This window comes from Melitaea cinxia, chromosome 12, assembly GCF_905220565.1.
Source record: "Melitaea cinxia chromosome 12, ilMelCinx1.1, whole genome shotgun sequence".
NCBI classification, from domain to species: Eukaryota; Metazoa; Arthropoda; class Insecta; order Lepidoptera; family Nymphalidae; genus Melitaea; species Melitaea cinxia.
In genome coordinates, this window is record NC_059405.1 from 17,121,422 (window position 1) to 17,143,740 (window position 22,319).

Here is a 22,319-nt window from a genome sequence, read left to right on the forward strand (position 1 = left end):
GGGTTGTTGCAGGCGTTTATACTACTACGGTACTACCACGATAATCGCTTACCATCACGTGAGCCGGACGCTTGTTTGCCGACCTCGTTGTATAAGAAAAATCAAAACTGGTCAAAATACCGAATTAAAAATGATAATTTTTAAAACTACTAATTTAAAAAGAATCTAAATAAATCAATAATAATGAATTAAACAGCGATTTAGAAGTATTTTTGAGTTAATTTTCGACTTCGACTGTGTTTTTCCTAACATTTGATATGTTAAAAAAATTGTTCTGCACGTCGGTAAAACAGAAACGATAAAAGACAAAATATCAAAGAAAAAAAGCCGGAGCGTTGTTCAAAAGTGGCGAGCGTGACTTGGCACTGATTTGCTAAACGTCGACCGTACGACCGGGACTACTTCGCTGGCAGATCTTCGACGACTGAGAAACCCGCACGAGATATCATTCACTCAATAAACATCACTGAATGATAACAAAACGGAACGATTTAAGGAGATAAACAATTTTATAGCTTTTGATTGACGATAAAACAGTTAAATATACATTATCAGGGATAACTCAAAGTGCTTGTCAGATCTCGATCAAGTTTAACCCTTAATCGGGCAAACCATGAAGGAAAGGTGATTTTTTTTTGAAAATCGCTGTTAAAGTGTCATTAAGGTTGTGATTTAAAAATACTATCACAAAAGTAGGTTTTTTTTTATGTCTTACTTCCTTAAATAAATATTTTTATTTTCCTAACTAATGTGAAAAATGAAAACCTGTCAATAAAATATAAATAGATAAACTCCCATTTATTTAAGTAAGGGCTGACCAATGCAATTTTACAATTGTTTCATGCCTAATTTTGGAGTTAAAGACGCTGAGCCGATTATCGTGAAATTGTCAACATTCAAACAGCTTAATCATACTGTTACCTGTTATAAGAACGCTAGAAGGATATATACATCTCTTTCACATTTCTTGGAAGAAGAAATCCGGTTATTGTCTTGGGAACAATACATTTAAATTATACAATTGTCCTAAAAAGCGGATGAATTGCTTTAAGGGTTGAATGGAAGAACATAACGGGCACCAGCTTGGCAGCCTAGCAGCACACATAAAAAAGTAATAAAGTCGAATTGATTGACCTTTTTTGAAGTCGATTGAAAAGTGTGAAATTCCGATTATTACTATTGTATATATGTTTTCTATGAGAAATAACATTGTATTATGGGTGACGACTCAAGTTATTTTATAAATGTTTGTCTCTATAATGATCGCTGCTCCGTTATGACAATCCACTAAAATGATTTTTGATTTCTACGAGTAGGGTTAACAATTAATAATAGTTTTGTTTTTTTAATAACTTTTCAAAGATATAACGGCACTGACTTACCTGTGCAGGACCAAAGTACTAAAATTGAATAAAAATTATTAAAAACAAAAGAATCATCAGCTCCAATAGCTCAGTAACTCATATTTGAATGTTTACGATGCTGGACGGACGCGAGCCGTCGATGATCGATCACTTGATCGATGCTCCGGCCGTATCGTCTCCGAAGATCCCCCCACACCTCCCCCACCCCCTCCACACGCTGTCTCCACACTTTAACGCTAATCCGGTTTAACTAGTTGGAAAACGATGTTAGCTCACGACGTGCTCACATTAATATTCAGGATATGATTGGAAGAGCTTGCAATTTATTTGTAGACAGTAATATTAGATTTATTTAGGTCGCCCTTTCTTGTATATTTATGTTTTCGCACTAAAAGGGTCATCTTACTGATTGTCTGTAACAAAATATTAACAACGTTTAGAACGTTAAAAGCTGAACGCTTAAATTAACATAACTTTATGACCGTGACCTATAAAACGACACAGTATAAATAAATAATATTGAAACCTACCTCCTTTCACACACAAACCCTGTTTAAAGTCGATCAACATCATTGTTAATGTATCGTGGTCCGGAATATATATTTTGTAGCGAACCACATACTTTTTTGACATGAAAACAAAAAGAAAAACACATTTAAAAGACGTGGCCGCTTAATGAATCGTGTGTACTTTAGACCACACGACTGAAGTAAAACTTCTTCAGCTACATCAGTTTCAGCCTGTAACATATCTCCCTCTTAACTTTCGTTAGCCTCGCGCGATCACACTTTTCGCAACGCTCTTGTCTCGCATTCACCAGCTTACAACCCAAGTCAAGCGTACTTAAAGGAGTTTTGCTTCAATAATTAAAGAGTGTCAGTATTTCTCAAATTCTACTATCTCTAGTCTCTTTCGGACTATCAGGGAGAAAAGTGGGGAAGAGAGTTTGTATAGATATTCTGTCACTTTGTTTTTAAGTTTCAACATGAAACAGTTTCTGTTATGGGTCGTTTACTTTCCCATTTTCAAGTTCCAACTTGATTATACGCTTAAGCGTAATCCCACTAAAAGGTATAAATGCAAAAGTTTGTGAGGATGTATGTATGTTTGTTACTGTTTCAGGCAAAAGCTATTGGATCGATTTTTATTAAAGTTGGTACGCAGATAGCTGGATGTCTATTATAACACATAGGCTACTTTTTATCCCGGCATTCCCACGGGTTGTAAATTACGCAGGTGAAATCTCGTGGCGCAAGTAGTCGTTTAAATGGAGACTATTCAGTAATGTTCATTTATTGAAATAAACAAAAAACAAAGTATTACTGCTTCGCATTTTTGCATAAACAAACAAGTGCCTTTCAAGCTATCTTTAAACGCTAGTAATGACGGGTTGAGATGTTAAAGGCCTGTGTCACTGGTCGTGGCGCTATCCACGGCACTATTTGACGGATGACGATATCAAAGAGAGAATATTTTTTTTGATATAATATTCTTTTTACCATCGATTTAAATTATATCTCTGACAGATCTACTCGCAAATAGCTGTAGTTTATCAATTGAGGAGAAACAGGCTCTAATAGCATTTCCTACATCCCGCCGTATCCCGCAACTGGTGGAACAGGCCCTAAAAGGAGTTTATACGTAATATAGGGTCATTGCGCCTGTTCGCGTCCACTTAGTGCAGTTGGCAAGTTTGAAGAAGAAAATAAAAATGACCCCGCACTAATTTCTATGAAAAATTTATTTACTGTGTTCATTATATAGTCTATTTAAAGATTAATTTTCAGTTATGTTCGAAACATCTTGTTATTATTTTATTTAAATACAAACGTCAGAATTAGGCGATTTACCCAGTTTGCGTCCATAAAATCCAATTTGCGTCCACCCGCTGGACCACTTCGCGTCCACCAGCTTAGAAAAGGAATAAAGAGGTGATATTTTTATGCTAATCTAAAGAGACATTGGATTTTAATAATTTATTTATTGAAGAATTTAGTTATTTAAAAATCAACACATTAACATTAATAAATCACTATAAAGAAAATAATACACCTATTTATTCTTCTAAACATTGATAGAACTTAAAATTAAAAAACAAATTAACCTGTGTACAACCTATGTAGTCAGTAAATAGTAATTCCACCTTTAAAATTCAACAATTATCTGTTCTGTGAATTTTAAAGGAATTTAAGCAAGCTAAAGATCAGCCTGCAATTACAATCACAGCAGCCTTTCGCAGTCGACTACTGGACATAGGCCTTGACAAGTTCACTCCTGTGTTTTGCTCATAGTCACCACGCTGGGCTGACGGGTTGGTGACCACAGGCCTGGCATTGTCGTACCGAAGACGCTGCTGCCCGTCTTCGTCCTGTGTATTTCAAAGCCAGCAGTTGGATGGATATCCCGCCATCGGTCGGCTTTTTAAGTTCCGAGGTAGTAGAGGAACTTAATCGCCTCTTACGACACCCACGGGAAAAGAGGGGGTGTTTATATTCTTTGATGCCGTAAGCACACAGCACCACAAAGATCAGCCTTGATTAATAATAATTATGGAAACCAAATACGAGGTGCACACATATCTCCATTCGCATTAAATATTAATAATACCGCTGTTTTCTTCTTCGTTACTTGGTTTTATTTGATACTAGCTGTGCTCGCGACTTCATCCGCGTGGAATTATAATTATAATTATAATAAAAAAAATTTTGTTCTGTTCGTAGAATTACAAAATAAATAAATTTCTAAAATAAAAGTAGCCTAATTTACTCCTTATTTCATTAGCTATCTAGATGGTAACGTCAAAATCAGTCCAGTCGTTTCAGTGATTAGCCGGAGCAAACAGACAGACAGACAAAAATTCTAAAAAATGTTTTTATTTATTTATTTATTTATTTTCTTACATCTAATATTACTGGCATAACCCAATTCATTATACATAGTAAAGGAGACAAAAAGCGAAAGGAAAAAAATGTAAACTATAATTAAAAAAGAATTGGATGACTTGAACATAATACTAAAAACAAACCAATAATAAATATAAAAATATTAAATTCATTTCTCATAACATATTATATACAAAGTAACTTTTGCGAATTCATTCCACGAACAAGAAAAAAGGTCTAGTGTTTCAGACACCAAGTTTAGCGTTCTGACTGAACGAGCAAGGGGGCCGTTGCGCACTAGCTCGGTTCTGCCGTGGGGTACTGCAAATAAGCTCGGTCGCTGTCTTCGTTGTAGATGATACCTATCGGGTACGCTCAAACCTATCCACTGAAGTACCCCTGGATTATTGACAACAACGCGGAATAATTTAAAATATAAGTTGCCAGAGCCAGCTCTCTCTTAGTCTCCAACTTGTTGTATCCAACCATGCCCAATACAAACAATGTTAGATACATCAAGGGATACACGCCATAAAGCCTATGGTAAAGAAACCTGGTGAATTTATTTTGAACACGTTCCAGTATGAGACTGTATTTGACTTCATGTGGAGACCATACTACCGCATTATACTCAAGCTGACTTCTTATTAGGGCATCATACAGTAAAGAGATTGCTTATTTTGGTATATGTACCGTGTATAAATCAATATACATTTAGTAAAAAGGTGTTACTTTAATATTACAAACAGACACTCCAATTTTATTTATTTGTGTAGATAAGTTTTGTACCCTCTTGGTCTGCACCCACTGATTTTGTCCAATATCGAAATAGCATATTTTTTGCATAGGTGCTTGTCTTACCGATTTCTTCTTCTCTTGGATCTCATGCAAATCTTCCCTTAAATCTTCCTTTGTGTATGTTCTTTTTTCCTTCTTCTTTCTTATCTGCAAAGAACTCATCTTAAATAGAAAAAAATAAGAAAGAAATTACTTATTTCATTCAAAGTAGAATAGGTATTAAACTTTTAGTTTTATGTATTAAACTTATAGAATGAATTTAAAAAATGGACGCGATTTAGTTTTATTATTAATCCCTTTAGGTATAGTTTGCGTCCACTGCGGACGCAAAGTGGAAGTTTTATAAATTCGGTGTAGCAGTTCGCGTCCACCTTATTTTAACTATTAACTATAACAAAAATAAGCAAATTCATAATTATTATAATTCCTTTTATCATAACCAACGCCTAGAAACAGCTATGTATCCAAAATAGACATAAAACAATAAAAGACTCACCTTCAAACGAACCGCTGCCCACTATTTTCTTCTCATTATTCCGTGCCTTCGCGCTCTCTTGTTGAACAGCCCTCACTAACTATTTTTTTTACCCAGGATTGCTTGGATGCACGGAACTTTTGTCTATGCGTACGTGCCTCTTATACATTGAGGTATTAGCCGGTAATTATTTTTCGACTTATTGGCGTCTTAGTATACTTAATTTCGAGACTTTTCAAAGTGAGATCCGTAAAATGGACGCGAATTGGGCGGTGGACGCGAACAGGCGCAATGACCCTATTACGAGTGCAGTCGTAGGCACGTTTTACAACAACCATTCACAGATTATTGAGCCTGTGTGGCCTCCGTTTATTTGTGAATTTGTAACTTCATTCTTTACAATTGGTCATCTGTTTTCTTATTATAAATTGATATTATAACTTGGTTTATCGTCTTTTATTTAAATGTTTTTTTAACCGACTCAAGAAAGGAGGATCTCAATTCGACTATTTTTATACGTTGATGATTATATTTTTTTTTATTGAAAGATGATGCTTGTCATGTGGACCACATTTTAATTTACTTTTTGAATAATCTTTCATATCGCGTTTGAACTTGACTATTTGTTCAGCTTCTTACGTTGCATCACTTGTTGCTGTAATTGAAGTCGTTTTTTTTTTTAATTTGCGGGCAAACAAAATTATTTATTAAGTGTTGATCTGCATAATGCACCAAAAATAAGGGCTGTATATAATGGTAAAGTCCGTCAACCCGCAGTGGAGCAGCGTGGTGGATTAAGCTCCGACCCCTCTCCTGCATGGGGAAGGAGGTTTATGCCCAGCAGTGGGATGTTACAGGCTGAATCTTATAACGTTCTTAATAAGTGTCAGTGTACTGCGTGTAAAAACGTAAACACGCCCTGACGTCGATGTGCAACAAGTGGAAATGGTATCGATTTGAAAAATGCTCTACTTTTGCAAATGTCACGCTTTTTCGATGGCAGAGGTTTTAATGTAAGCTTTCTCGTGTTTTAATTTTTAAAATATTATTACACAAAGTAATAATAGCTTGGAACATTCTACTGACATAGACCTCTTTCTCCAGGTTGTTTATTGTTTTATTTATTTATTAACATGCATAAAATAAAGAATATAAATTGTAAATATCACTAAAATATCATATAAATTGATTCGAGTTGTACCGGCATGTAGAAGGATCGAAGTTTAATCTACTGCTCCACTGCGGGTTGGCGGATAAAATATCTCTAATATATAAAATTCTCGTGTCATGGTGTTAAACATTGAACTCCTCCGAAACGGCTCGACCGATTTTAATAAAATTTTGTGGGCATATCGGGTAGGTCTGAGAATCGGCCAACATCTATTTTTCATACCCCTAAGTTATAAGGGCGGAGGGGGGGATCAAGCGGATTAATAACATATATGGCAAAGAAACGTTTGCGGGGTCAGCTAGTAATAATATAAGTAGAATCAATATATAAAAAGCAAATAGTTTTAAAATCAATCCTAAGTTAGAAGTGCTATTATCTTTGATTACACAAAAGCGCATTTGACTTTGTAGAACCTTCAAGAAACGGAAGTCAGTCGTCGTTCGATTCAAAAACAAACGAAACAAATTTTTTTGTTCCTATAATTATTTTGATTACGTCGTTCGTACAGTGTTAATTTAAAATTGATTGATTCTAGTTATGTAATTTAATAAAAAAGTTATTGTTCAGTTAGCAGAGTTATAAAATGAATAAACTAGAATAAATGTAGCCTAAGTTACTCCTTATTACATCAGCTATCTGCCAGTGGACGTTCCGTCAAAATCGGTCCGGCCGTTTCAGAGATTAGCCGGAACAAACAGACAGAGAGACACAGAAATTTAAAAAAATGTTATTTTGGTATATGTACCGTGTATACTACATCCATATGCATTTAGCAAAAAGTGGTTATTTTAAAATTACAAACAGACACTCTAATTTTATTAATTTGTATAGATAATTAGGGATTAGGGATTTTTTGTTTAGACTTACTAAGAGTAATGAAATGTATTTGTCACACAAACTGGTTATCACTCAATGAGTTACTTGTTTACTCAATGCATTGCTTAGTTCGGTAGACACTGCATGCAAAGAAAAAAAATGTGACACACTTAGAATCAATAACATGAATGTCGCGGAAAAAGATAATTGATATATATGTATGTTCACCTAATATTACCTATATTTACCTAATTTACGGAAACAATAACATACATCCATTTGTCAGTAATATACCAGTAGCAACAGGGCACAGCTGCGACTTGGAATGTGGTCGTGATTGGCTCGGCTAGCCGAGCTGAGCGAACGATTCGTGGACTCATTCTGCGCGCGTACTTTAGAACAAAAACTGTGCACGCCATAATTATATTTTTAGTATATTTTTTAAAACTCAGGGTCACTGTTATTACTTTAATTTAAAGTCGAGATGATTGCCATGATTGCCATGATTATCACTAATAGTTAAAATTTCCTTTTATTTTGATTAAGCTCATTAATCTCCGAACCTTCCTACAAGGAGAACGAAGTCTTTGCCCAGCTGTGGGATGTAGTGGCTGAAGAAAAATTTGGACAAAAGGCTTTCTGAACGCACGCACGTATTTGACAACCAAGTAGTTTTTGACAAAAGAGACCAAATGATTCACAGCTAGGAACACTTTGTATTGTAAAATTAAATTGTCGTTTTTAGTACTTTCCGTTGCTTATTACTTATGTTTTTCACCGTTTAAACCTTCCCTGAACTTCAAGGTTACACAAATATTTCAAGATCAAAATAATAGGAACTTCCACAAATATTTTAAGATCAAAATAAGCCAAATTGATCCAGTCATTCTCGAGTTTCAGCTGTACAAACGAACAGCAATCGATTCATATTTATAGATTTATTATATTAATTCGTGAAATTGCCATCAAAAGTGTATTGAAATTATAAAAAGACAATAAACCAATAGGCTGCGCGACGACAGCGACCGCCTGATTGTTATGTTACACATTGTGTTCAGTCGCTTGGCTAATTAACATTCAGGCGTTCCGTTGAACGGTTGAACGGTTGAACGGGGGTGTGCAATGAAAGGGCTATGTCAGCGGTGAGAGATTGACTGCGATACATTATTATACATATAGTCATGGGCCACGGTCGGTGGGGCAAAGTGACTAAGTCAATAATTGATATTTTAGATTTTAATCAGGAAATTTTAAGTAGATTTAGACAAAACCTCAAAATAGTAAAAATAAATCAAATCGTTCGTATAATTTATATCTACGTACGCAAGTAGAATACAATACACATTATTAAGACAACTCACGAACTAGGGGTCACATCTCCCTCCAATGTAAATGAGACAAGTTGATAATTTCGAATAAAAGTCATCATATCGGTACATCCACTAAAACAATAGAAAACACATTTAAAAAATACCTTCAAATTAAGAATCTCCTCCTTTATTGAAATCGGTTAAAACGGGTAGTTGTTACCATAATGAAAACTGCGACAGTTTTTGAAAAAATGTGTCCCCGTGCCTAAGGAATAATAGTCTCAAGTGCAATTCACACACGGCTGAGGTGAAACTGCTGGAAAGGAGCCTAGAGAGGTTTTTTGCACCGCGAATATAAAATTCAGTGTATCTGGGGGCACGGTAGTGCCCCCGCCAAGACGAAACAAAAAAAAAGAAAAAAAACGAAAAGCACTACCTATCTTTTCTCGAAGTGCTTCGTCGTTTTTTTGAACCCTCATAACTTGGGTTTGGATTACACGAGATAAACAAAATTCTCGAGATGTAATGTCAATAGTAGACTTATTAAACATATAAAGTTTCAATTGCATAGCTCTTATACTTTAGATTTTATTGATATCTAAAAAACCCCGATTTCGTCACTCACTGATGATCAAAATTCTTCAAATTTCCTGAAGTCCAAGAAAGCTGAAATTTGGTATGTAAGCTAGTATTAGTACACAAACAACAAAAAAATTCTAAGACTTGGAACTTTTACCCCCCAACCCTTTAAACTAGGGGATGGAAGTTTGTATGAGACTTCCGCAAATTTTGATGCTAGAGGTCTGAAAATTGATATAAGGATTCCTTGTTATTAATAATAATAATAAAATACATAAAAAATAAAAATCGGTTATTAGTTTATGTCGAAAATTTACATTTTGTAATTTTGGTATTTAAGTTTTGGCGGAGATCACCGTTTGCATATCAGTTCAACATAAAATCAAAAACAGTGTGCTTAAACCGAATATAGTGAAGATTGGATAATATTTATGGTATAAAATGTGTCGGAGGTAAAATGCAACTATAATATTGTCATAAGCAACTTATAAAAAGAAGTGAAATCCCACCAAAAACATTTTCATGTAAAATGTTGCCAAGACGAGATCAACATCACAAGGCAACATTTTACATGAAAATGTTTTTGGTGGGATAAATATATTCATTCTCTCCTATACAATCGTGACGCATTTTCGTTTAATCGAGTTTCAAATCACAACAATTCTAAAGAAGTTTTTCTTCAATACATCCGTGATGCGGTCACAACTTACAACGGCGACCGCTTCATTGTATAGATACACTAATGACGTCGACATCGATCGCGAGATGCTCGCTGTAACGAAGGCTCCGTATTTCTCATTGTGTTAACCCAGTCGCCTATCCTTGGCCGTGCAGTGTCAATACAGTAAAGTGGGCGCCGGCAGTCTCCGCTGTCTCGCTAGCCTACTATAATACCAATAATGAAACCTGATATGTTGATAGCTAGAGATCTAGAATAACACATTGGCTATTTTTAATCCCGATATTCCCGCGGAGTCTGAAGTTATGAGGGTGAAACCGCGTGGCACAGCCATTACATAGCTCTGGTATTGTTCGATGTGTCAACTATTGAGGTTTATTAATTTATTATACAATGCATCGACGAGTCGAAATAATGTGCGCGCTTTTTATTTACCATTTAAAGATAGTTTGACGACACGTTTCCTTTCCAACAAAAAAAGACTTATCAAAATCGGTTCATAAACGACGGAGTTATCCCCGAACATACATAAAAATAATTGTGTTTGCAGGCAAACGAAGAAAAACCGACTTCAAGTATATCGACAAGTAATACAACGTAGGTAGACGAAAAAATAGTCAAGAAAATACACATTATCAAAGATTACTCCAAAAGTTGCAATCAGATCTCGATGAAATTTAAATATGACTACTTACATGATTGTTTATCATGTAAGTCGGCTTTCGATTCAATTAAAAATCATCAAAATCGGTACACCTAGTAAAAAGTTATGCGGATTTTCGAGAGTTTCCCTCGATTTCTCTGGGATCCCATCATCAGATACTGGTTTCCTTATCATGGTACCAAACTAGGGATATCTCCTTCCCAACAAAAAAAGAGTGATCAAAATCGGTTCATAAACGACGGAGTTATCCCCGAACATACATAAAAAAAAACATATGTACGGTCGAATTGAGTAACCTCCTCCTTTTTTTGAACTCGGTTAAAAATGTGTCCATGTAAATGTGTATCAATTGAAACCGTCGCGCGTCGTCGATGCTACGACCGAATGTAATATCTGTTTACAAATCTCTTTAATTCCTACGAAATATTTAATTAATCGCTCCATTTCTACAGAGAGTGATACAGTGATACATTGTAACCTTTTGGGGATTCTTCACTTGCACGGCTTCGACAATCAGCCAGCAGTAAATCGTTTCCAACTAAATCACGATATCGCTAATAACTTCTCTTATTACGCGACTGTCAACATATTGTGTCATCTTTGAAATTCATTGCTTTGTAACGTGACTGCAATGTTCATTTTTATAACCGACTTCAAAAAAGGAGGAGGTTCTCAATTCGACTGTATGTTTTTATGTGTTGGACCGATTTCGATGATTGTTTTTTTAAATAATAATAATAAGAATTAATAAACGCTTCACACTCAACGGATCCTCCAGTAAGATTTTCTCCTGTGTCGGGGGTCCGGAAACACACAATACACGAACACAACGCCCAGACCACGACTAACATCTATATGGTCGATTTAAATGTCTGTCGTGAGCGGAAATCGAACCCGCGACCGCCAGCGCAACAGCCAGTGCTATTACCGCTGCGCCAACGCGTTAAATCAAAATCTGATCCTTGTCACGTGATCCCATTTAAATTTGATTAAGATCGGACGAGAAATTTTTACTATTGGTCGATGTAATTAAAGTTGGCTTTGTCGTTAGCGATCAAATACAATTATTTTCTCTATACTCTGAGCAAGTTATTGCGACAACGCTACAGCAAACTCCGCTGATATGTGTACAGTATTAAGGACACAGTCGCCCAATAGTTAGATAAAACGTGAAATCTCAAGGTGACGTAATGAGGCACGCGCCCAAAGTAGCCAGTACCTGCTACAGTGCAGACGCAGTCATTGTAGGAGCGAGTCGCGGGCGCAGGTCAACGACCTCCCTGCATCAGTATCCATCTCCAAGCGGGGACCTCAGCGCGTCTCCGGGGCCGACGTCTCTCGACGACATTTAACTAATTGACAAAGACGATTGTCTTCTACGTTTGTACATTACGTATCGTACTATTTACTTATGGAATTTAATTACATCCAGCGAGAACGTGGACCTGTTTTTTTTATTACCTTTTAATATCCGTTAAAGTGTCTCGGCTGATACAAACAAATTGATTTATTTAAGTCTGAACAGGTCTCGACAAGCAGTTAATAGTTATGAGTAATTTTGAATTTAAAGTTTTTAAATATTTACTTTGATATAAAAACTTAAGCGCTGAGTGAATTGGATCAGTTCACTTATATCTACGAGTTTGTGATGTCAAGGCGTTGCATGTGACGCACCGCGCAGGAATCACTTCCTTCGAAGGGGAGAACCTTAGGAGCTACTTTATTTATTTGTATGACACGAGACGCCCGCGAACTACGAATAAAAGCTTTTATTTCACTTAATGCTTGTAATTTAACTCTTGTAGCTATATAAAAGATAAGATAGCTATATAATAGACGCCGCGTTGGCGCAACGGTCACAGCCATGGATTGTGCCTGTTGCGCTGGCGGTTGCGGGTTCGATCCCCGCACGTGACAAACATTTGTATTGGCCATACAGGTGTTTGCCGTGGTCTGGGTGTTTGTGCAGTCCTAGTGGGTCATCCCATCGTACCTCGGAGAGCACGTTAAGCCGTCGTCCCGGTTGTTATCATGTACACCTGATAGCGATCTAACTCATAGTAGGGAATATATTCGCCAACCCGCAGTGGATCAGCGTGGTGGATCCTCTGGTCTTTCTCTTACACGGGGAAAGAGGCCTATGCCCAGTAGTGGGATATTACAGGCTGAAGCGTAATCTATATAAAAAATACTAGTTGCGCCACGCGGTTTTATCCGCGTAATTTCTAATCCCGTGGGAATGTCGTGATAAAAAGTAGCCGTGTGTTATTCTACGAGTAGATCTCTAGCTAACGACATACCAAGTTTAATTAAAATCGGTCCAGTAGGTATTGCGTGAAAGTGTCGTAAACATACATACATACATCCATCCTCTCAAACTTTTGCGTTTATAAAATTAGTAGGACAGTCTTTACATCCCTTAAACGAGTAAAAATATGTTAATTTTGTCTGAGACTTGTTCATTCGAGGATACAGTCCATTTCTTCGTTTTAGATATTACTAGTGGTCGTCCAGTGGTCGAAATTCGACCGTAAGTGTATTAAATTATAAGTTTGAACATTATTAAGGTTCTGTTGTCATAGACTATTCTATAATAAAACTAGCTGACCCGGCGAACTTCGTATCGCCTAACACAAACTTTATCGTATGGTATTAGTTCAAATTGACTTTTAAGTATTATCACAAATCTTTTGTATGGGAGTATAGAAAAGTGTTGTTTTTAGACTTTTCAGGAAATTTAAATTTTTTTTTTTTAGAATTTTTATCTCCGTAAGAACCATCCTCGTACTTCAAGGAATATTTTTAAAAAAGAATTAGCGAAATCGGTCCAACCGTTCTCGAGTTTTGCGCTTAGCAACACATTCAGCGACTCATTTTTATATTATAGATAAACGAAAGAGTATATATATATATAAGGTTATATTATGGACTATGAAGGTGAACAAATAAAACTATGTTGTGTTGCTCTGAAAATAAAGTTTTTTATTGTTAAAATTTACTAAATCACGTGATTAACAACAAAAATTACCTTAAAACATACCTGAAAATAAAGAAACGACAATAAAAGTTTACTATTCCCTCCTTCACAGCTATTATTATATTATTCTTTATTTTCTAAACGATTTTACTTTTAAGTTTGAAATAATTAAATTATAATTTTCATAAACGTCTAATTTGACATTTCTGTCTATTTTAAAAACTTAAACGGGAATAGATAACATAGAATTTAACCCTCGGTCGGTCGCGCATTTTTTGTTTACGCGGTTGGTCGCGTGGGGTCTCTCAAGACCCCAAAAATAAACAGCCTAAAAAGCAACTATCTAATTAAATTTTCTTAACTATCTTAGCAAATTATTGGTAATTAACCTAATTACAACATAACTACAACGAGTTACGTAAAAATATTCTTATATTTCTGCCTTCAACTTACAATCTAAAAGTAGGAACCTAAACTTCTCTCCTTGAGATCACAATCACAAAAAAAATGTTTTAATGTAACTAAATGCAGGAACTTCTCCTTTTAATAAATCTATATACAATAACACTAAAATAACAAAGACAGTTACGTGAAATTTGGAAAACACCAACAAAAAAAAACATAAACTTTTACCAATTGAAGTCAGTCATTTTTTTATCGATTATCTTTTTGGACACAGTCGGTGTATACCGTTTTAATACGTGTTAGACATACGTTACCCTTACAATAATGGCAAACAGATTTGAATTTTCGATCTGATGATCTTGGACAATAAATGCAAAGGTATCTTCCTCATTTTTTTTCTTTTTTTTATGTCACTTTGCAATTTATCAATCAATTTGCAACTTATTTTGTTGGTCCCATTTCTCTCCCTCTTTTTGACGATGAAAAACTTTTGTGACGATATATTTATCAATGGCTCTTCATTATCATCTCTATACGAACTTTTCAAATCTATGTGTTATTTATTCGATTCCACAAACACATGCTGTTCGTCCAACGATTCCAGAACCCGAGATGCTCACGCAAAGATTCCCAATTCTCAAGCAGTTCGTCCCGAGATACCTCATATTATTCTGTAGATTCATCTTCATAGTAGATTCATTTCTGCTCAGAATCAGTGTTAAGCTTACTCCTTTTAACCGGATATATACCGCCTTCACCATCTTCATCATTACTACCACCGTAAACATCGTTATTTTCATCATCTAACCAGCTTGATATATGACGTTGTTGTTCTTAGTCCATTTTACCAGTTAATTAAATTTAAAATAACAAAAAAAATACATAAAAATATGTTACAAATGAAATCTAAACTAAAAAACTCAATTAAATTTTACTTAGGCGGTTAGTCGCGTGGGGTCTTTCAAAGCCCGTACGCACAAAACACGTTTGTATCTTACGCCACTTACACACGAACTGAAGTTAATGGGTATACGCAGCAAGTATAATCCAAATTAGGAGGGTACCCAAAATATTGAATCGCTGAGATGGTTTTAAATGTTAAAATTTTACATTTCTGTAACACCTGGGCTTTCAAAGACCCCACGCGACCAACGGAGGGTTAAAGAAATAACACTGTATTTCTTTATATATATATATGTATATGCGTGTGTGTCACATACATATGGTAGTGTGTGTAATGGTTTGTTTATTGATTTAATGTATTTTTATGCATAATTTAAAATAAATCTTAGCATTTTGCACTCCTCTATATAAACTATAGTGTGCGAAATTTCATACTCCTCCGTTCACGCGATTTTCGTAATAAGGAGTACAAAATTTATGGTACACGTATTAATAAGAGTATATAGATTAATAGATATACTATACAGCCTTTAAGCATTACTTCTGGTGGCAATATTGCATCTGCAATTATTAATACATACATATTTTAAAAAGTTTATGCCTCGTATAAACAGTCAGGGACGGCACATAACGGCTTGCGATGCGGTGTAATATATTACATATAATATTATTCGGAATAGCGGAAGCGTCTCGCGTTACTAAGGAACGCTGTATCAGCCGTTAAAATTATGAAACGATTACACAGAACTATTTCTATGAAAAGTTTGCTTGTTTGGTTGAACGCGCTAATCTCAGGCACAACTAGTCCAAATTGAAAAATCACTTTTGTATAAGATAGCTCATAGCTCAAGATAGCTTAGCCCGAGGAAGTCTATAGGCTATATTTTCTTTCAAATTAACGAGAGTGAAACCGGAGGGTAGACTATAATATGTGTAAGCATAAGCGAAAAGTTATATACGACAATAATTAAGTCAATAACGAATTCTAAATAAAACCGTTTAAAAATCATCAGATCTATGAAATTGAAATTTAGCGCGGAAGCAGGTTGTCAATAGGTGACGACGGCGACGAAAATATTTTACGAAAGTAAGTAAAGGGGTTGAATGTTAAGAAATATAAAAATGTGTTAAGAAGAAAACTACTTAATCAATATCAACAACTTTTAATTCCCACACTTAGAGTACAAGCATAACTTAATACATTCTTCGAAAGCAATTATAGAGTCACACTCGCTCCAATGCCCAACGAGGACTGCCCTAAAAACTAGCCAGCTGTCTGGAACGTCACTTTTTCATTTTTAAAATGTGTTTTGACTCGAACGGTAAAACCATCCAAGTCAAAACACACACCATTAATTTCATAAATCAAAGCAATATCTTATTTAACTGAAAATCGTGACGCTTACAAAAATCAAAACACTATCTTATTAATTAAAGGAAATCATTAAACAAACAAAACATCATCTTAGTCAAAATACACACATTATTTTTAAAAATCTAAATAATACCTTATATAATTGAAAATCATGACATAAAAATCAAATTAATACCTTATATAATTGAAAATCATGACAAATGGTTATTCGGATTTTTGAAACAATGACCTGTTTTACGATTATTGGATAATTATTGTTTAGGGTGTTCAAATGGGACTAAAGTTTGCTTGCGTAGGGAAATTTTTATTTTTGAAGTTTCGAATGCAGTATATGTTAGGTTCGAGAGAGGCTTTGTGTTATTAGGTTATAACGCTACGGTCACTTATCTAAAGGCAATGTATGTAAGTAAACGATATTTCCATGGCATGAAATAAAGTAATTATCCGCTGTGAACTCGACACGAACCTTGCGGTTGTTGTGACCGCAGCCAAGATCGCTCCTGGCCTCAGTTTCTTATTCTATTATTATTTAATAATCCACAACACAGTGTCCCGCGGTCTGCGGCGGAGCCTTGGACGCGCACTCCACTACGTCTTGCAGGGAAAACAACGACGAGGGCAATTGCTATTGTACGACCACTACTGTATCTACTTACTTCAACGATAGGTCATGAACACGTCACTTGGTTAAGTTTAGATTCATTTTAACACATTTTACGTCATCACTAAAAACTTAAATCCATCTATAATACATCTATATCATTCATATAGCTCTGCGAACTAAACAATAACTTTTTTGTTAAATTCGACGCGTACGAAGTCGCGGGCACAGCTAGTCTTAAATAAACTTGAAAAAAGTTGTAAAACAATGAAAAATCGAAGGATTTTTCATTGTTCATCATCATAACAATCACTGTTGAATCAAACGCCCATGTCGGCGCAGTGGTGATAACTTGTGACATCGAACGGTTCGACCGTTCGGTAACGCGACTGTAGCAATAGATTGAGGGATATGCGAGTAGAAATTTTTAGGAAAAATATTATTACATTGATTTTAATTGACGATTATTTTCGAGAAATTAGTGTCGCGTTAGTTACGAGGATAGTTGTGCACAATGACTATTAAAATTTTAAGTAGTCGTCTCAGAGATCGCCATTTAACCGGAGGTAAGAAGTGCGTTCGGTGGAACATCGTCGCACGGCTGGATTGATAAATCAAGCGAATCCAGTCGTGACAGGCACTAAAGGTATTTTACGACGAACGCATTCCGAGAAGTTCGGCCGTTTCCGAAGTTGTCCGCTGCAGAGCTCAGAGGTGCGGGAGGTGGGGATCAATTTACTGCAGAAGTTAGTTTTTCAAAGTTCGCATTCCTTTGTGAGCTCCGCTCGGAACGCGCTCGGAACAATGAGTGACGCTGATGCGGACAAAAAATGAAGACAATCGTTCATACTCAGGAGAATCGATGTCGATTAATTCTTATTATAATATGTCGCAATCGTGCAAGCGTCGCTCAGTATAACAAACTAATAATAATAATAATAATAATACATTTTACTGTACACCAAAAACAGAAATGATACATTGCAAAGAAAGAAAAATGTTAACAATATATTCATTAGGTACAAAGGGCGGCAAAATGACGTTTGTTAGCTAGCAAGCAACGCGAAACTACTCGATACGGGAACTCAATAGTGGGTGGACTATTTTAGTTTGAGGATCAACCTGTGTACCTATATTAACAATTTAACAAGATAAAAACTGGCTAAAAACTTTCATTAGAAACAAAAACTGAGCCCGTCAATAAGCTATTTCTAATTTTGTTCGCTTTTTGGAACGGTATTGTTTTTTCATTTGACAAATGTACAAAAACTTCAACTAGACCAACAACCCATTACGTGAGTATCCGTCCGAATTGTGTCATTGGATGACGACCAATTCACGCAGTCTTCAAATAATAGTAATGAAACTGAACCTTGTGCTTATAATATCACAAGCTCAACGTGACCAACAAGCATCTCGTTGTGAGCAATGAAGATTGCGAATATTGAGAATGCCGAACTAATTGCCGGATAGTAGAACAAGCGGCGTTGTGGTCGCCGGCCTCGTGTTCAGGGTGACGTGCTCTCTGAGTGACTTGCGTTCAGGAGCTCACGCAACACTGATCGGCGTGGCGCAGTGGCGACACAGAAGTGGCGTTGCGTTGCGTGGTGTTAGGACAACATTTAGCCATAATGTATTTCAAATTTATTAAGTAGTTCATCTATACAATTAAATAAAATTGGAGTGTCTGTTTGTAATATTAAAATAACCGCTTTTTACTAAGTGCATATGGGTACAATTTTTGTCTGTCTGTCGTCCGTTTGTCTGTCTGTTTGTTCCTGCTAATCTCTGAAACGACTGGACCGATTTTGATTGGACTTTCACTGGATGAAATGAAATTTATTTATTTTATAATTCTGCGAACTGCACAATAACTTTTTTGTTGAATTTCACGCGGACGAAGGCACAGCTAGTGTTAAAATAAAAATGATCTACTTCATCAACAAATTAATGTATCTTTAATTGGTAGTTTTTTTTTATTTGAAATAGTTTAGCGAAGAAGTAATTTTAAAATCTTTGAAATCTCCAGTAACTTTTCCATTCATCAGCTGTTTGAGATTACGGTTGGCGGTGAGACCGACCATTTCTAACCACCACCATTTACTTAAATATGTACAAGTATTTGCTCGAGTACAAACCCAGCTCACGACCTTCGGCTTTAGGTACCTGATGGAATTTCCGTCACCGCTCTCTTCAGTAGAATAGTTATTACATTGTTATTAATTATATTGGTAATAAAACATTGTAGTTTAGGCCCCGCTGTAGATATTATACACGGATTTAGTCTTCACTATCGCCATTTATGCTATCGAAGCTCCACTCTTCCTCCGAAATGTTTTCAATACTTACCATCACGCTGTAATCACAATAATGTTACGTGCACATGCTCAGAATATTATTGATTATTTGAGAACCGTGACATACATTGTACGAGTGTATTTTAAATGAGAACTTAGCGTCAAAGCTGTAACTCCAAGTTACTGACTTCGCGAAACAAATGTTTCCTTTTTAGGACAAGGTGTTCGATACATAACAAAGTCTCTTATACAACGTTGTAATCTATACATATAATAAATGGTGGGAAAGTCAAAACTGTACATTGAATATTTTTTTAAAAGAATACTTGGGGTGTGATCTACAATCGATACCGAAGCCAAAAATGTAGTTTTTAGAATTGTTTGTCTGTATGTATGTCCGGGATAAACTCAAAAAGTACCGCATGGATTTCCTTCAAATTTGGCACGAATATTATTAAGAAGTCGGTCAAAATATAGGCTACATGTTATCATGCTATCACCTACTGGGAACGAGCAGTGAACCTTTATTTCCTCAACGCATTCTGTAACAACGTATAATCCAACGACGCATATTTGAATGTTGTTGTTATTATGTTAATAACCATGCTATATAAGCTAGCTTCATACTATAAAAATCACGCAATATAAGTAACTAAGCCGATAAACATAATTAAATGAATATAAGTAGACAAGACAATTTTAAAGCAGCGCCATCTATGAGATTTTTCTGTAGATATGAAATGCAAAGAAGAAACGGGTAAATGAATGTTATTTTAAAAGGTATTATCGTAGGTATTTTTTGGTGCTGTATAGTGTCACGCAGACGACGTCGCGGGCAGCAGCTAGTTGCTAATAAATAAGTCTACTATTCATATTTAACAGCCATAAAATATTAAAAAATGTTAAATGTGTTTCATTTAGTTATACAGGTTACAGGCTCTATCTATTAAGTACAAAATTATGGAAAAGGTTTACATTTGTACCTAATTATTTAAATAAATTACGTACTGACAAACTTGAACTAGAGAAGATTTAGTTTTATCGTGTCCAATGAATATATATTTGAGTGTTTTTACAACTTACTTGAATAAAGTACTCACTTACTAGTATTTTGAACATAATTTTTTATTTTGTACGATTTCACAGGCTGTATTGGTATACTTAAAGAGGTTGTCCGGTGTTGCAGATGTACAGCGGCGCGCTGCTGGCGACGGCGGCGCGGCTGGCGTGGGACCCCAGCACGTACACGTGGTTCCGCTTCCTGGCCGTGGTGCAGTACCGCGTCACCACTGCCTACGTGCTGGCGGCCGGCCTGTGGCTCGCCGCGCTCGTGTACCTCGCCGCCGCCGCCGCGCACCGCACTGCGCGCACCAGCCTGAACCTCGTGAGTACCACCACCACACCACCACCACACCACCACTGCACCGTCACCACCCCCTACACGCTGGCGGCCGGCCTGTGGTTCGCTGCGCTAGTGTACCAAATTAAGTCTATAGTTAACGTTTAAATTTCAATTTTTTGTTTAAAAAAATACAAGGCGTCGTTGCAAACGAGAGAAACTAGTCTCAAATTTGCTTCACACACATAGACACTTCTCAGGCACCCGGCGCTGTATTGTCGACTCTGTTTCGAGTTTCGACGTAATAAAAGTAAACATGACACAAAAGGAGGTCGTAAACATCTTTATTTCAGTTTGTTTTCATTTCACTTTTTACCTTTTGATGTTCGCCGTTTTCATGTTTATGTCATGTTCGGGGTCGCCTTTGACTGTGGGTTTTGTCATTTTAAAAATAATAGATCTCTTCTAAAGGTAGAAAGACCTCTATGCCTATTATGGTCATGTCATATTATTGTTTGATTTTCCCGGTACGTATAGACCAGGAACAGAGTTAAATATAGTTAGTTTGTGTAACAACGTGCTGTGTGTTAGTACTCGGCCGGCGTGGCCTGCCTGGCGGTCAGCGAAGTGGCGTACGGTGCGTGGATGGTGGCCTCTCTGCTGGAGTGGTGGCGCAGCGCCCCCGAGGCAGAGCTGGCGCGCCACGGCATCGACCTGCTCCACGACATCAAACCCGCGCTGCTCGCCGTCGAGCGCTACGCTGACGTGGCGCGCCCCATCTACGCCATGATTGAGGTAAGCCTACGCTTCAGAACTCCGCGAATTAGGAAGCTGTGAGGTTGTCCATTAATCACGTGAGTTAAAAGGGGGTGTGGGCTTAGTTTAGAAAAAAAATGAAATGTTATCAAAAGTGGGGGGGGGGGGGGTATTTTGGTGATATGAGAGATTTTAACTATACCAATTTCTGTAGCAGTTAGGTAAAACGATTTAATGATTATCTCCTCTCCTAATAAATGAAACTCGTAAATATTTATTTAAGGTAGCTGGTTATCGCCAAAAAATGTTGGTAATCTCTGGCAAGCCGTACCTTACCGATGAACGAGGAACATAATTGAAGACTCCATGTCAACTGAGTCAGCGACCGGCGCCCGTGCGCGCTCGTCACTAATACCTAATGGCTGACCGACCGACCGTGCATCGATGTCTATGTGTAGGCGGTCTTGATTGCTTCTTATTGAATGAGTTCGATCTCGTGACATCGCCTGAATGCTGCAATTGACTGAATTGGGTGATACAATGTGAACGATGACCTTAATCGACATTGTTCAAATATTCTCTTCCGACGCTCGCATTAGTCGGAGGATATTTAAGTGACGATGTAATTTAACGGAGAAAAGAAAATTTAATGTCTTAAAAATATTGTAATATAAAAGCGTATTAGAAACAAATATATTGCGATAAAGTTATTTAAATTACTTGAAACCTTTGAATAAGTACGCATAGGTCCGTCAGTGCACATAGTAATAATTGGTTACGGACATCGCCTACACGTAAATCTCCACCGCGTAATAAATGTAACGAAGTCAATTAATTAAAATGTCTAGCTATTCTTTATTTCTTTTTAATAAAATTATTGTTGATGATATTAAAAAGCAAACGGCTATGGAAAGATGGTCTCCCATCA

General features: G+C 36.4%; 1 protein-coding gene across 1 annotated transcript in view; it reads left to right on the plus strand.

The window, feature by feature from the left end:
- The window catches only part of LOC123658475, a 50,236-nt gene that overhangs the window by 26,576 nt on the left and 1,341 nt on the right, over positions 1-22,319 (plus strand). The window contains exons 2-3 of the mRNA XM_045593889.1: positions 20,483-20,680; positions 21,227-21,430. Of these exons, the coding sequence (XP_045449845.1) occupies positions 20,483-20,680; positions 21,227-21,430 (402 nt within the window). The remainder of the gene's footprint in view (positions 1-20,482; positions 20,681-21,226; positions 21,431-22,319) is intronic.